General features: G+C 54.7%; 1 protein-coding gene across 1 annotated transcript in view; it reads left to right on the forward strand.

The window, feature by feature from the left end:
• Nucleotides 1-14,761, forward strand: part of DHCR7 (7-dehydrocholesterol reductase) — a 16,489-nt gene extending 1,728 nt beyond the window's left edge. Inside the window, exons 2-9 of the mRNA XM_012665570.1 lie at nucleotides 2,727-2,857; nucleotides 5,934-6,037; nucleotides 6,670-6,892; nucleotides 8,715-8,805; nucleotides 9,681-9,894; nucleotides 11,650-11,854; nucleotides 12,736-12,867; nucleotides 14,250-14,761. Coding sequence (XP_012521024.1) covers nucleotides 5,940-6,037; nucleotides 6,670-6,892; nucleotides 8,715-8,805; nucleotides 9,681-9,894; nucleotides 11,650-11,854; nucleotides 12,736-12,867; nucleotides 14,250-14,714 — 1,428 coding nt within the window. The 5' untranslated portion in view covers nucleotides 2,727-2,857; nucleotides 5,934-5,939 and the 3' untranslated portion in view covers nucleotides 14,715-14,761. The remainder of the gene's footprint in view (nucleotides 1-2,726; nucleotides 2,858-5,933; nucleotides 6,038-6,669; nucleotides 6,893-8,714; nucleotides 8,806-9,680; nucleotides 9,895-11,649; nucleotides 11,855-12,735; nucleotides 12,868-14,249) is intronic.
• The last annotated feature ends 679 nt before the right edge of the window (nucleotides 14,762-15,440 follow it).

A 15,440-nucleotide genomic window follows, 5' to 3' on the forward strand; every position in this document is an offset into this window, starting at 1 on the left:
TGTTGCCCTGGCTAGAGTGAGTGCCGTGGCGTCAGCCTAGCTCACAGCAACCTCACACTCCTGGGCTCAAGCGATCCTACTGCCTCAGCCTCCCGAGTCGCTGGGACTACAGGCATGCACCACCATGCCCGGCTAATTTTTTCTGTATATTTTTAGTTATCCAGATCATTTCTTTCTATTTTTAGTAGAGATGGGGTCTCGCTCTTGCTCAGGCTGGCCTCGAACTCCTGAGCTCAAACAATCCGCCCGCCTTGGCCTTCCAGAGCTAGGATTACAGGTGTGAGCCACCGCGCCTGGCCAGTGTGTAGCTTTTTTAATGATACAGTATATTGCAACTTGCCCTTTTGTTGTGACACATCAGAGACTTCTTCCTCGTTGATACACACAGAACAAACTTGTTCTTTTTAATGGTTGCTGAGTGTTATGTGTAGGTGTGTCATTATTTATCTGATTTTCTGATTGATAGTCATTTGGTTGTTTCCATTGTTTTGCAAGTATATACAGCAAATCGCAATGGAATGGAAGTTCTTGCATCTGCATGTTTACACAGCCCTCAGAGTATTTTCCAAGATAAATTCCTCCAAGTATCTGCTGGGTCAACTGCTGCGTCTCTCTGGCTTCTAGAAGTGTCCTCACACCAGGAGGGCAGCTCCTCTCTCCCTCACCGACTCTGACTTGTATTGTTCTTTTTGATCTCGAAATCCAGTTGGGAGCACGTCTCTATTTTTCAGTCTCTGCCACTCCTAGGACTAACACACTTTTAAAATGGACTCCCTGCTGTTCCCATGACGTTCCAACTAAATCTGTTCCTCTGTATAAGATCCTTAGAATAGTACTCAACATGGCACTCAAAAGTTAGCACGTGTCATCGTTATTCCAAATTCTGTTCCACAGCCTCCCCAGGGAGTCCCAGAAGGTGGAGTTCCCACAGACCCAGCTCTGTCCCCTAGGTCAGAGTGAACCTGTTGCAATAGCAGAAGGATCTTCTCTGTCCTTAACCTCATCTGTGAAATGGGTGAACAGGAAGGAGCTAACTCTCCAGGGTCGGTGTGAGAGTCCAATGAGATAACTTGCGTCTGGCCCATGGTAGATGCTGAATAGAGCTGTCTGTGACAGGTTGTGTCATCCAGTGATAGCCCCAACAATAGCTCATGTCCTGATACCTTGCCACTCCCCCAGCAAGAAGTGGGGTCTGACCCCCTTCTCTCGAATGACGGGGCGCTGTGACCAATGGGATCTGGTGGGAGCGATGTTACATGCCTGCTGAGACCAGGTCAGAAAAGGTGACACGGCTTCTGCCTTGTATTTGGAACCCTCACTGGGGCCCTCCTTGTAAATTCTCTGATGGCCTTGAGGCCACCATGCTGTGAAGAAGCCCAAGCTAGCCAGCAGGAGGAAACCCCGTGAAGAGGGAGTCTCAGCAGTGCTCGTGCCGCTGCCCCAGCACGCGGCCATCCCCCTGCATGAGACCACCCCGCTGCCCAGGTCGTAGCTGCCTAGCCTTCCCTTCCCAAACCCTGACCCACAGAAACCACGAGATGATACAAAGACTTGTGGTTTTAAGCCACTGAGTTCAGGGGCGATTTGCTGTTCAGTTGATAACCAAAATGCTCTGTGGCCCAGCCCTGCAGGCCTTTGGGGCCTGTTGGTTTTGCAGCCTTCTCTGCCAGTCTGAATCTCCTCTGGGTGAGCCCCGCTGAGCCCTGGCTAGTGCCGATGGCAGTGTGGGCGAGAGCTGGCACACGGGTGAACACTTGGGGGTCCAGTGTGGCTCTGCGCACTTGGCCCACGTTATCGCGTTGACTCCTCACTCAGCACAGTGGGTGACGCGGTTACTTTGCAGCGAGGGAACTAAGGCTCAGCAAGTGTCAGGGACAGCTCAAGGTCTCATGCCTCAAATAGGAACTCGTAGCCTCTGGCGGGGACCCTTGGGGCCTTCTGGGCACTCCCCACGCCGGCTGCCACTAGCTGTGCCACAGTGCTGGGTCGCTGCTGCGTCCCCAAATTACTAAACCCTCGAGGAGCCAGAAAGCTGCCACAGGGTCGAGCCATCCCCAGACCTTCAGGCACAGAGTCCCCTTCGCTTGGGTCTGTGGGACCTGGAAACCAGCCCTGGGAGCTGAGCAGGCCGCTAGGGCGCCCCACCCATTTCCCTGGCTCCTCTTTCCCCAGGGCAGGGCCCCTAACCGCCTTTATCTGTCATCAACCACCATCAGTCCTCACAGGCATTAAGATACGCAGGAAGGTCACTGAAGCCCCAGGGACTCGGGCCGCGGAGCCCAGGTTGTTCTCGGGGCTGCTCTGAGTCCTTGGGCTCTCTCTGGCTCCTGGAATGTACAAGCTCTGGGTGGCTTCATTTGAGCTGAGGCATTCCAGACGCATGTGGCTGCCTGTGGTCAGCGTCTAAAGAAAACCCTCTTGGTTCATTGCCACTCATCTGATCTGATCCGCGTACGACCTCAAGGCCCATCAGCAAGCACCGCCTGCGTGAAGACCCGTCCTGTTCCAGCCATTGGTGTTAAGTCCTTACCGATTGCCAGGCACCGAGCCAGGCGGAGAAGCTCTAAAGAGATTGCCTTACACGCGCGTGCGCACACGGGGCCCCTTTTGATCTTGCGCTCCCCGCCATGAGCCTGTGGCTGGCTTGATTCCAGCAGGGGGCCTTGTCTGCCTTCCATCCTGAACTGTCAGCTCCCTGAGGGTTTCCCTCTTTGTGTCCCCTGCAGGACTGTGCTCGGCGTGTTCCGCGTGTGGGGAAGCCGCGGGCAGGCCTTCTGGAACGGGAGAGTCCAGACATTTTAAAGAGGCCAGTTCAGGAAGGAAACTTACGTTCCTCTGTGAAGCCACTGGATCGGAGGTAAGCATGTCTCAGCGCCCTTGGTCCCTGGCACAGGCTGTGACTTTTCAGCTTTGAAAAAGTAAAAACAAACTGGTGTATCTGCTCTCAAGTGTTGACTGCTGTCTGTGTCTCATGAGTGAAATACAGTCCACCTGGAGCACCTCCCGCCTCTGCTCCCAGCGTCCACCACCAAGGCCCTACTTACACGTTGATTACAAAATTCAGTGCTTGTGACAGAGGACCCGACTCCTGGGTGAATGAACTCGATAAGCAGGAAATAGTAGTTTGATCCTGTTTTAATCCCTAGGAGATACACTTTTCCCTGTTGGCCACGTTCTCCACTTGCCTTTTCCGTACTGATCTGAGGTCACACATTCCCTGGCTGTTCGCAGTTTTCCAGCATGGCAGATAATTGAGGGATGACATTGGTGCCAGGCACTGCCTCCACGGGGCTTGGCTGTGACTTGGGGCAAGAAGATCGCCAGCCCCCTCTGCCTGACGTTCCTGTAAGGCAGGAGTGAGCATGGGTGCTGGAGACGGACACTGTCAGCCTAAGAACTCAGGGCCAGAGGTTGGGGCGCTGACCTAGGAAGGTTTGGTGAGGAGCGCGAATAGCGCTCTCCTCTCCATAGCCCTCTGCGTCACCACGAAGTCTGAAGCCTGGGGTTGTTCCCACTGAGCAAGAAGCAATATGAGAGCCTCGGGGGAGGGAACTGGAAAGCGAGCTGGCCTGGCCAGATGGCCGCGATCCTGACATCCGTGTTGCTTAGGGTGTAAAACACTTCTCAGGGACAGTTTTCTTTCATCTGCTTCAATTCTGCAAATATGAGCGGAGTGACTGCCATGGGCCAGGCTCTGTTCGGGGCTGTAGACAGGCGTGGCCCCTGCCCCTCAAGAACTTTCCACCCTGCCTTGTTTGTCACAGGCTCTTCATAAACTAACCTGTGCTGAGGCTCCAGTTCTCACACTATGTAATGAAAATGTCTTTCGTCATGGAAATTTGTTAAATGAATGTAAATTTTTATTTAAGTAATTGATGCTCACATTTTTTAAAAAATCAGAATGTAAAAAGGTTTACCGGAAAAAGTTCTTTACCGCATCCTATATCCCACATCTGGCTTGCCAGCGGCAAACACTTTTCATTCTTTTAACTACTTTGATGGTGGTGTTTGTATCTGCTAAGCAATTTGCTTTTAACACCCCCAACTTTGCAGATTTCCTTCCGTACGTCCAATAGTCGATCAATAGCCAGAGTTGACGTTGTTGAGCCAAGTAATGCCCTATAATTATGGTTTGGTTTCTTTTTTTCCCCTCGTATGACTTTTTGTTTTTCCTGCAGTTAACGGTTTCCTCCCTTTTTCCGCTTGGTGAGATTTCTGCGCATCTGTCATTAATTCTTTTTTTTTTTTTTTCTCACTCTTTTGCCTGGGCTAGAGTGAGTGCTGTGGCATCAGCCTAGCTCACAGCAACCTCACACTCCTGGGCTCAAGCGATCCTTCTGCCTCAGCCTCCCGAGCAGCTGGGACTACAGGCATGTGCCACCATGCCCGGCTAATTTTTTCTATATATTTTTAGTTGTCTGATTAATTTCTTTCTATTTTTAGTAGAGACGGGGTCTCGCTCTTGCTCAGGCTGGTTTCGAACTCCTGAGCTCAAACGATCCGCCCACCTTGGCCTCCCAGAGTGCTAGGATTACAGGCGTGAGCCACCGCGCCTGGCCCTGTCATTAATTCTTTCTGAGTGCTCTGACAGAGCTGCCACACATACCAACTGCTCTGCCCACTCAAACACAACAAAACTCATTTTATCTCTCTTCTTGCCTAGCCATTCATCCTGTCCCCGTGTGGGCTGGTTCCCGGCTGGTCCTGCCGCACAGCTGTCGCCCTAGACTTGCCCTTTTCCTTTCGCTGGGCATCCCTTTAGCAGCTCTCTGGGATCCCCACTTTCCTGGACCTTGTGCCATCTTCTTTAAACAACAGTTCCCTTGGGAATAGACTTCTAGGTCGAAAGCAAAGCTTCCGTCAGAATGTTGAAGTTTTTCATTGTTGTCTTCTACGATTCAGCTTGCCGTTGAGCAGGCCAGGGCTACCAGGATTCTTAATCCCAGTTTTTCTTTGAAAGCCTTTAAGATCATCTTTTTTTTTTATCGCTGATATGTTAAGGCTTCACAGTTATGAACTTGTTCTGGACGTGAGGGTGTCACTACTTCCCCCAAATCAATGCATATAGAGCAGCTGTGGGTCCCTAGAGAAATTCTCTCTCCTCCCCCTGTTTTTTAGGGTGATTATTGAGCACCCCATATGGGCCACTGTTCTAGGCCCTGGTAGTGGAGAAATACAGGGGACATAGGACTCCTGCCCTTGGGTGCTTACATCCTAATGGGGGGCCAGGGGAACAGACTATAGCCATGTACAAAAACAAATAAAATAATCCTATATGGTGAGGAAAATTATTAAGAAAATAAACTGCCCGGTGGAATGCAAGCCTTGGCAGGGAACCTGGGGAGCAGCCACTTTAAATTGGCTGGGAGGGAAGGTCTCCCGAGGAAGGGACATTTTCCATGATCCCTGAACAAGGACACGTGCAATCGTGTTCTAAGCAGAGGAAGTAACTGGCCCCGTGAACGAGGATATAGATATGGACTTTAAGGGCAACCGGTTCTCTCCCACTGCCCTGGGGGTGGGATGTTGTTGTCATGGTTCACATGAACGAGATGAACTGTATTCAAGGATAAGTAAAGGTCCCCGTGTCCCTGAGCAGTGTCCCTGAGCAGAGAGGACGAAGGAAGAACGGTGTGCAGGAGGGAGGGGGAGCTGGTTCGAGCTGTAAGAAGCGTGGGTGTTCTGCCGCCACCCGGAGAATGAACTGCGACCAGCAAGAGCAGGTGTAGGAAGGCCAGGTGGGAGGTGGTTGCAGGCTCCAGGAGAGAGTCTAACATGGGACCGTCTCTTCCTTGCCTGGAACCTGCTGTTGGGGACAAGGAACTGGGAGGGTGTGCTAAGGAGGCCAGGCCCCTGAGCAGTGGTGGATGCAGCAGGGAGAGGTGGTTTCTGTTCTTTGTGGACAATCTGAGCAAGCTATCTCTTTCCTACAGGGCCTGATGGCTGCAAAATCCCAGCCCAATGCTCCCAAAACCAAGAGTCCGGCCAGCGTCACCAATGACAGGGCTGTATCTCAAGGACAGTGGGGCCGTGCCTGGTAAGGATCTTGCCTGTTCTCCCAGTCGGAAGATACAGTGGCTCTTAGAGGTTTGCAGCCTTTGGGATTTTATGGACCCAAAGGAATGAATAACCTATTAAAATCTTTTTTTATTGTCAAGTCTAACGAAAGGTAAGCAGTTTTCTACTTTATAGAGTAAGGAATTAAAAAAAGGGAAACTAGGAAGCACTGTCACCAAACCATATAGAAGGGATGTGGGCTTTAAGGCAACCGGTTCTCTCCCACTGCCCTGGGGTGGGACGTTGTTGTCAGGCTCACGTTTTGCCGTAGAGCGGTGGGAACTTGGTGTGGGTGAGGGTCTTCCCTGGCCTGGAACTGGGGAGGCCGCCGGCCTTGGTGGTTGTGAAAGGCCTTCCTGCGTTCATGTCCTGGGCCCCGGGCTGTCTGTGGGCACCCACAGGTCCATCGAATTGCCTGCCAGTCGCAGTGGAGCAGGTACTTTGGGTGGCTTCCTCAGCAGCGGGAGGGCTTGGCGCTAAGAGCTGTGCCTTCTCTCGTGAGGTGCCGGTGGGCTTGAACCACGGGTCCCACACACAAGGCCATCTCGGAGCCCTGTGTGGGGTCAGGGGGACGAGTGGGCCCCAAGTGACCGCCCGCGTCTGTCCCGACAGGGAGGTGGATTGGTTTTCCCTGGCGAGCGTCATCTTCCTGCTGCTCTTCGCGCCCGTCATCGTGTACTACTTTATCATGGCCTGCGACCAGTACGGCTGCGCTCTGACAGCTCCCGTGGTGGACATCGCCACCGGCCGTGCTCGGCTCGCAGACATCTGGGCCAAGACCCCACCTGTGACGAAGAAAGCGGCCCAGCTCTATGCCTTGTGGGTCACCTTCCAGGTCAGCAGCCCGCCTTTGCGGTCAGGGCACAGCGGGTGCGGGGAGAGTGGCCCTCATGCTGGGACTCCCTGCCGTCTGTCTGGGGTGTGGGATCCTGACTCGGGTTGACTTTCAGGTTCCAGGATCTAGAGGGCATTCCTTAGACTCAGATGCACTTAGGTTTGTCATCAGACGTAGGGCAGGAAGCACCTGTCGGCATCTGTGTCTGCCACTCCTTTGGAAGTGCCTGGATGTGGTTCCAGAGCGTGCCCAGCCTTGCAGGAACAGGCTGGGGTGAGGAGTGAGACCCAGTGGGAGGGCATGGGCGGGCCCAGGGAGGCCCTGTACACAGCGAGAGGCAAGTCTTGCATTAGCCCGTGGGAAGGAACATCCCCAACCCTGAAAGGGACGCTCTTAGTGACCAGGGACACTGCTGGGCACAAAGCCCAGACCTGCATTTCCCAACAGGGTGTTGCGCAGTCCTGGCCAAGGACGTCTTCACCCTGCTCCCCTGCCGGCCTCCCCGCACAGAGGAAGCTCCCCAGGCAGGGGCTGTTTGCACAGTAAATTTGGCAAACGCAGCCGTGTTGCTCATTGTCTTAACCTTGGATAAAGTTTCCAGGGAAATGGTGCTAGGAGAAGGCAGACAGGCCCGGGTTTTCCCTCCCAGGAGGAAGGCTGGAGCCATTGTTTGCTGTTTCTCCCCAGGGTCCAAGATTTCGGGCTTTAGAATCCCTCACAGTTCAGGTCTATTGGTACCTTTGGGGAAAAAATGACAGGGGCAGCTGAATCACAACAGCTGAAAGCTTACTTGGCTTTGGCTCAGGAAAAGAAAAAGAAAGAAAGAAGAAAAAATAAAACTAAAAACATAAAAAAACCCAATAGCCCAAAAGTGGAAACGCCCCTCTTTCCGTCCACGGACGGCTGGGTACGCAGCGTGCGGTCTGTCCACCCGTGGATGCCGTTTGGCATTAAGCAGCAGTGACGTGCTGATACGCGCTGCGGGTGGATGAACCCGGAAAATACCGCGCTAATTGAAGGAAGCTGGTCATAAAACACCACACACTGTGTGACTCCATTTATGTGAAAAGCCCAGAGTGGACCACTCCACAGAGACAGGAGGAGCAGCAGTCATCAGGGGCTGCAGGGAGGGGGAATTTGGAGTGACTTTGAATAGGAGCGGATTTCCCTTCTACAGGGATGAAAAGTTGTGGAATTAAGATAGTGGCAATGGTTGCACAACCTTGCGAATGCACTAAATGCTGCTGAATTGTACACTTTGGAAGGGTGAATTTTGTGGTATGTTAGTCATATCTCAATTTTTTTAAATACCTCCCTCCCCCAATAAAAAGTGACTGGGAAGGACTCGTGTGCTCTCCTGAGGGGGTGAGCAGGGCCCTGGGTGGGCTGGGGGTTGGGGAGGGACACTTTGGTGCCTTGACTGGTAGATGAGTTTCCTGTTCAGGAATCCTTTCAAAGCCCCAGTCGACCTGCAGTCTGAGCTCCCAGGAGCAATAATCTTTCTGCGTAAGACCATAATTCCAGCCTGAGCAAGAGTGGGATCCCGTCTCTACTAAACATGGAAAAATTGGCCGGGCGTGGTCGTACACATGCCTGTAGTCCCAGCTACTTGGGAGGCCGAGGCAGGAGAATCACTTGAGCCCAGGAGTTGGAGGTTGCAGTGAGCTATGATCACACCACTGCACTCTAGCTGGGGCAAGAGTGAGACTCTGTCTCAAAAAAAAACCGAAACCATAATTAGGATTTCTCAAGTTCATGCTGTGTCAAAACATGGGTGTGCCCTCCAGGCCGTGGCAATTTTGCATAACATTCTTTGTTGCAGGTGCTTTTGTACACATGGCTTCCTGACTTCTGCCATAAGTTTGTGCCCGGCTACGTAGGGGGAGTGCAGGAAGGGGCCGTGACGCCTGCAGGTAAACCCCCCACCTGCCCTCCTGGGCTCCCCTCTGGGCTGCTGTGCCCCTCCCTTCAGCCCTGCGGCTGCCCACCCTGAGGCCACCTCCACCCCAAGTCCACTTCTGTCCCAAGGCCTCTCACAAATAAAAGTGAGTTTCGCATGGAGATTTTTCACAGCACCAGGCCTCAAAAGGATTGAGGGCAGCCGGGGTTGTCTGAGGCACAAGGCTAAACATCACTTTGCTCCATAGAGAGGGGACCGATGGGCCCCAGCGCCTTCCCCAGTCGCACAGCAGGTGATGTGGCCGGCTCTGTAGCAGCTTCCTGAAGGACTGTCCTGCCCAGCCCCAGTGCCGCCCGCATCTGTGGGGAGGCCTCGTCAGCGAAGAGCCCAGCTTCGTGCCGTGCGGGGTGCAGACTGGAAGCCCACCTGTCCCTGCCCGCAGAGAGCTCCTGGTCTAGTGGGAGGCTGAGACGCTCCGTGACAGTTGCAAGGGGGACGTGGGGCACCACAGGCATCTCGCCTGCCTCTGCCACTTGGCCGCACCCTCCCTAACAAACCGTAGCCCCGTCACCCGGCCTGTGGTCACTTAAGGAGGCTCAGAGCCCAGAGCATAGAGTCACCTACTTTCCCTCTTCCGAGGACTCGGCAGGAGCGTTGGTTCCTCAGCCGACGGTGTGAGGGGCACTACCGGCCTTCTGACCGGGAGCTGGGATTGCTGCAGACACTGACCGGCCTCTTCGGGGACGGTGCTGGGGGCCCTGGACGAGGGTCGGAGCAGTCCCAAAGGCCCAGAAAACGAGTTCGGCCCAGCCAGGCATGTGACCACCTGGCCAAGTCCGTTGATGCAGGTCAGGGACACACTTTGATTTCTACATCTTCCCCCCGCAGGGGTTGTGAACAAGTACGAAATCAACGGCCTCCAAGCCTGGCTCATCACACACCTCCTCTGGTTCGCCGGTGCCCACCTCCTGTCCTGGTTCCCGCCCACCATCATCTTCGACAACTGGATACCGCTGCTGTGGTGCGCCAACATCCTCGGCTACACCGTGTCCACTTTCGTGATGATCAAGGGCTACTTCTTCCCCACCAGTGCCAAAGACTGGTATGTTCGTAGTGGAGGCCACGCCTGATGTGGAAAGTGCTATTCTTGCTCCTTGCCCATCTGCTGCCTTGGACGGGAGGCTGCAGAAGCCTCAGAGAAGGAGGGGAATGGAGCTTATTTGACCCTGGGGAACATCTTAAGTGTCTGGTGGCTTCTCTGGCCTTAGGAAGAATGTAGCGGACAGTGGCCAAGTCATTGCCTGTGGGGCCATCATGGGAGCAGGGAAGCCAGAAAGACAACTGCTGGCTCGGGGCAAAGGCAGCCCATTGCCTCTTTGGAGTAGTGAGTGTGGCCTGAAACAGTCTTAGTGAAGAGTCTTGTTGTCTTAGCAGCTTTAACATAACAGCTTCCGGGAGAGCCCTGCTGGTCGGTACCTATTCTCATGGACCTCAGGCTGGACAGTGGTCAGACATCCATCTACCCACCCATCCACCGGCCCGTCCATCCATCCATTCATACACCCATCCATCCATCTACCCACCCATCCACCTGCCCGTCCATCCATTCCATCTACCCACCCATCCACCTGCCCGTCCATGCATCCATTCACACACCCATCCATCCATCTACCCACCCATCCACCTGCCCGTCCATCCATCCATTCACACACCCATCCATCCATCTACCCACCCATCCACCTGCCCGTTCATCCATCCATTCACACACCCATTTATCCATCTACCCACCCATCCACCTGCCTGCCTATCCATCCATTCACACACCCACCTAGCTGTCTACCCACCCATCCACCTGCCTATCCATCCATTCACACACCCATCCATCCATCTACCCATGCCATTCATCCACCCATTCACCCTCTCATCCATCCATCTACCCACTCATCCTATCCTATCCACCCATCCATCTATCCATTCCATCCACATGCCCATCCATCTATCTCCCCATCCATTCATCCATCCACCCACTCACCCTCCTATCCATCCATCTATCCATCGATACATATTTGGTGGGGTTCTTTTGTAGACAGATGTAGGCAGTGGGGCTTACAATTTATTCTGGGAGACCCAAACAAAGTATCTTTCCTCTAACTATTACTCCTAGGTCTTGGGAAGTGTCTCTGGAGGATGATACTGTCTATCCTGTGTGTTATCAAGTAACGAGGCTGGCCTATGGCTCATGGAAATCACCGTCACTGCTTTGTAATCACATCAGCTGCTTTAGACTGTTTGGCTGCTTTGTGTTTAGCCTAACTGAAGGAACTGGACTCAAAAATAGGATTTTCTAACCCAGAAATCCCTGTGCGTACACAGCAAGCACACGGCTTTGGACAGGATGATTTTTTTCATTCTCTATTTAGGCATAATTTGTAACATCAGTTGCCCATGAGGGGCCCAAATGCCCTGAGTTGACTTCAGGCCACATGCTTGGGCTTCAGGATCACACTCAGTCCAACAGAGCCAGCTCTGCAGCTCCCCTGTGCCGTGTGCCAGCACCTGGAGTCTCCCACCCTTCCCGGGAGCAGAGTGGGCATCCTAAGGGCTGCCATGTGGCTAAGGTGTCTCTGCTGAGCCATGGCCGGACAGAAAGTGAGAGTAAATTTGGGTGTTGGGGAGCCAGCCAGACTGAAGCATCGTCAGCCACATGGGTCCTGGCAGCTCACAGTGGGCTGCGCCCAGGCCAGCTCATGTAACCTGTCGGGACCCAAGGCCTGTGCTTAGCACCGGCTAAGCAAGGTAGGCTGTGTGTTGGGAGATGTGCCTACCCACTAAACGTATCTTTTCTTTATATTTTTAGCAAATTCACAGGCAATTTCTTTTACAACTACATGATGGGCGTTGAGTTTAACCCCCGAATTGGGAAGTGGTTTGACTTCAAGCTGTTCTTTAATGGACGCCCTGGGATTGTTGCTTGGACCCTCATCAACTTGTCCTTTGCGGCTAAACAGCAGGAGCTCTACGGCCAAGTGACCAACTCCATGGTCTTGGTCAACGTCCTCCAGGTACCCGTCGTGACCAGAGACGGTGGAAGCGCTGACACTTGCCAGGCCCTGGGAAAATCCCAAAGCCAGAGAGTTAATCCACCACTTTTCAGAGAGTCAGCCACCCTTCCCAGGAGTCTTGGGCAGCGAGCACGTGGTGGGAGAGGCCATCACCGTGAGCCTGGTGCTGCGCCAGCCTAGGGAGGGGAGGAAGCAGGTGCCACACAGCCCGGCCTGGCCCGGGAAGGTCTCCCTTGGGGATGGCACCTGGGGGAATCTGGGGGTGAGTGGGCATTTAACCAGGTATGGTAGAGGCAAGAGGGGGTGCTCCAGGGGGAAGGAATGGCCTGTGCAGGTTCCCTGTAGTAGGTGATGGCAAGTCAGAAACTGAGAAACGTCCCGGGTCCTGAGCAGAGCGTGTGCGGGAGCTCAGAGCTGGGTGGGGCTGGAGATGAATAAGGCCGTCATCTGGGCTCCTTAGGCCTCGTGGAATTTTTAATCTTTATCTTAAAAGCAGCAAGGCCGTGCACATATGTGCTGAGAAGGGGTGGAGGGTGGCGGGGATCAGGTGTGTTCCGAAGGGCCCCCCAGGAGCTGAGGGGAGAGCTGGCTGGAAGGGCCCCGAATGGGTGAGGAAGGCCAGTCAGGAGGCCCTGGACGTCGCTGGGGTTGGGGTGGGCAGGAGGGCGGGTCTGGATGGGGTGAATGCACCCCTCCCTCGTGCAGGCACCGTTCCAGGCCCTGAGAACCTGGGCTGGATGTGACCCCAGGGCTGTGGGCTTGTGGGGAGTAAGGACAAAGACTCCTTTACTCCCCCACCTCCCATATCCCAGGCATGGCGGGAAGCTCCCGTCCGTGTTCCAGGAGAGCAGGGGTCGGTTAGTGGCTGCCCTGTCTTGCAGGCCATCTATGTGCTGGACTTCTTCTGGAATGAAGCCTGGTACCTGAAAACCATGGACATCTGCCACGACCACTTTGGGTGGTACCTGGGCTGGGGCGACTGTGTCTGGCTGCCGTACCTTTACACGCTGCAGGTGAGGAGGGGGCAGGGCAGATGGGGAGCCCCGCCAAAACATGGGGACTGGTCCAGCAGGGTGTTCTGCAGCTCAGTCCACAGGCATGCCCTGGGGGCACCCTGGTAAACAGCCCACGTGCTAGGATTTGCAGCCCAGTAGCCCACCGGCCCACCCAGAGCAGCCCTGCTGTGATCCGAGGGTGTGCTGGGCTCCCATGTGCAGCAGCCGCTTGGGAACCCTGACGGATGTTGCCTGCACCCTTCACAAGTGAGAAGGCCCGAGACAGAACACCCTGAGGGCACTGGCTTAGGGGCAGCTTGGCAGGGTTGTGTGACAGTGGAGAGAACCGTGTGGAAAGGCTCTGTCAGCCGTTCGGGATGTGGCTGGTGAGGTGCAGGGTGTTACAGCAGGTCTGTGGACGGTGGTGGTGCAGGCCGAGGACGTGGAACTGACCGCCCCGCCCGAGGACCCTGGGAGCAGGACGCTCACAGCAGAGCGCCTGGCAGATGAGGAAGAGCCCCGGGCGCCAGCCCCACACTCACACCAACTGCAGGTCCTCAGGGGCCCGAGAGGTCCACCTGGACCCCTTTCTGCACCTGGCTGGCTGCAGGCCCGCTGGCTCCCTGGTTCTGTGGGCTCCACTTCCCAGGCACGTGAAACTGTGGCAGCAGATCTCCCTTGTATAGCTCTTGCTGTGTACGTGTTAAGGATGTATATACATTTTTCCATGCTATGAATGTATATGTATTAGGGTTCTCCAGAGAAATGGAATCAATGGGGTGTGTGTGTGTGTGTGTGTATGAGAGAGAGAGAAAGAGGTTTGAGCTCAGGTGGTTGTGGGGCCTGGCGAGTCCAAACTCTTCGGGGCAGCAGGAGGCCCAGGCAAGAGCTGATGTCGTGGTGCCTTGGGACGCCGTCTTTTGTCAGAATTCCCTCTTTGGGGGAAGTTGGTCTTTTAAGGCCTTCAACTGATTGGATGCGGCCCACCCACACTGCAGAGGGCGCCTGCTCTACTCAGTCTGTTAGTTTAAAGGTTCATCTCATCTGAAAAATACCTTCACGACAACTAACGTTTGACCAAGTATCTGGGCCCGGTGGCCTAGCCAAGTTGACACATGAAACTGACCATCACAATATCATATTCAAATTATATTTCTGATGTATTTTATATTCACACAATATATGAGGTGAGTGGATATGCGTGTATGCGTACTTAGGTAGGTGGGTAGGTGGGTTTACTCATCTGAGGCCCACAACCGTCGAGGTAGGTGCTTTTACAGAAGAGGAAGCCGAGGCACGGCATGTGTCAGAGGCAGAGCCAGGATTTGAGCCCGGGCCGCCTGTGCTCCTGCCGGCTCCCCAGGGAGGCGCCGCGTGACCCCTTCCCTCTTGCCCCCCAGGGTCTGTACTTGGTCTACCACCCCGTGCAGCTCTCAGCCGCCCACGCCATGGGCGTCCTGCTGCTGGGCCTGCTGGGCTACTACATCTTCCGCATGGCTAACCACCAGAAGGACCTGTTCCGCCGCACGGACGGCCGCTGCCTCATCTGGGGCAGGAAGCCCAAGGCCATCGAGTGCTCATACATGTCCGCTGACGGGCAGAAGCACCACAGCAAGCTGCTGGTGTCGGGCTTCTGGGGCATTGCCCGCCACTTCAACTACACCGGCGACCTGATGGGCAGCCTGGCCTACTGCCTGGCCTGCGGGGGCGGCCACCTCCTGCCCTACTTCTACATCGTCTACATGGCCATCTTGCTGGTCCACCGCTGCCTGCGGGACGAGCACCGCTGCGCCAGCAAGTACGGCAAGGACTGGGAGCGCTACACCGCCGCCGTGCCCTACCGCCTGCTGCCTGGGATCTTCTAAGGCAGCGGTCCCCAACCGTCATGGCCCCAGTGACCAGTTTCATGGGAGACAGCTTTTCACGGATGGGGGCAGGGTGGGGGCGGCGGCGATGCGAGCTCTGGGGAGCAGCTGTAAATACGGATGATAGGGATGAAGCTTCGCCACTCACCTGCTGCTGTGTCCCCCAGTCCCTGTTCCTAAGTTTCGTGGAAAACTATTTTTCCACAGACGGGGGGCAGGGAGGAGGGCGAGTGACAGAGCTCTGCGGCCGGGACCCTAACAGGCCACAGACTGGTACTGGGCCGCAGCCTGGGGGTTGGGGACCACAGTTCTAAGGGACCGTCCCAGGGAGAAGCCCCTGGGGGGCTGTAAAGAGCATGGTCAGCCAGGTCCGTGGGGGCTGGCATCCCAGCTCCACCCACTGGTGAGCCTCAGTTTACTCATCTGTAACAGAAAGAGCCTGGCACTTGGCGGGTATCTGTAAGTAACGGTGGTCTTTCCTTTCCCTTGTCCAGAGGGGATTTCTGAGACTTTACACCAACTGCTTTTGCCAGCAGAAGTGACTTTCTGTGTTCAGTGTCCTGAGGGCAGGAAGATGACCTTTAATAGCCCTTTGGGGACAGAGTTTCTCTGTATTGAGAGCCCAAGCTGCCCCACTGCCTAGACAAACTGGTATCTGACACTTAACAGGACGTCTTCCAGCTCCCTGTGATCAGAACTGCACTTATTCTTGCTAAATAAAAGTCT

Source organism: Propithecus coquereli, unplaced genomic scaffold (assembly GCF_000956105.1).
Source record: "Propithecus coquereli isolate 6110/MARCELLA unplaced genomic scaffold, Pcoq_1.0 Scaffold120, whole genome shotgun sequence".
NCBI lineage: Eukaryota > Metazoa > Chordata > Mammalia > Primates > Indriidae > Propithecus > Propithecus coquereli.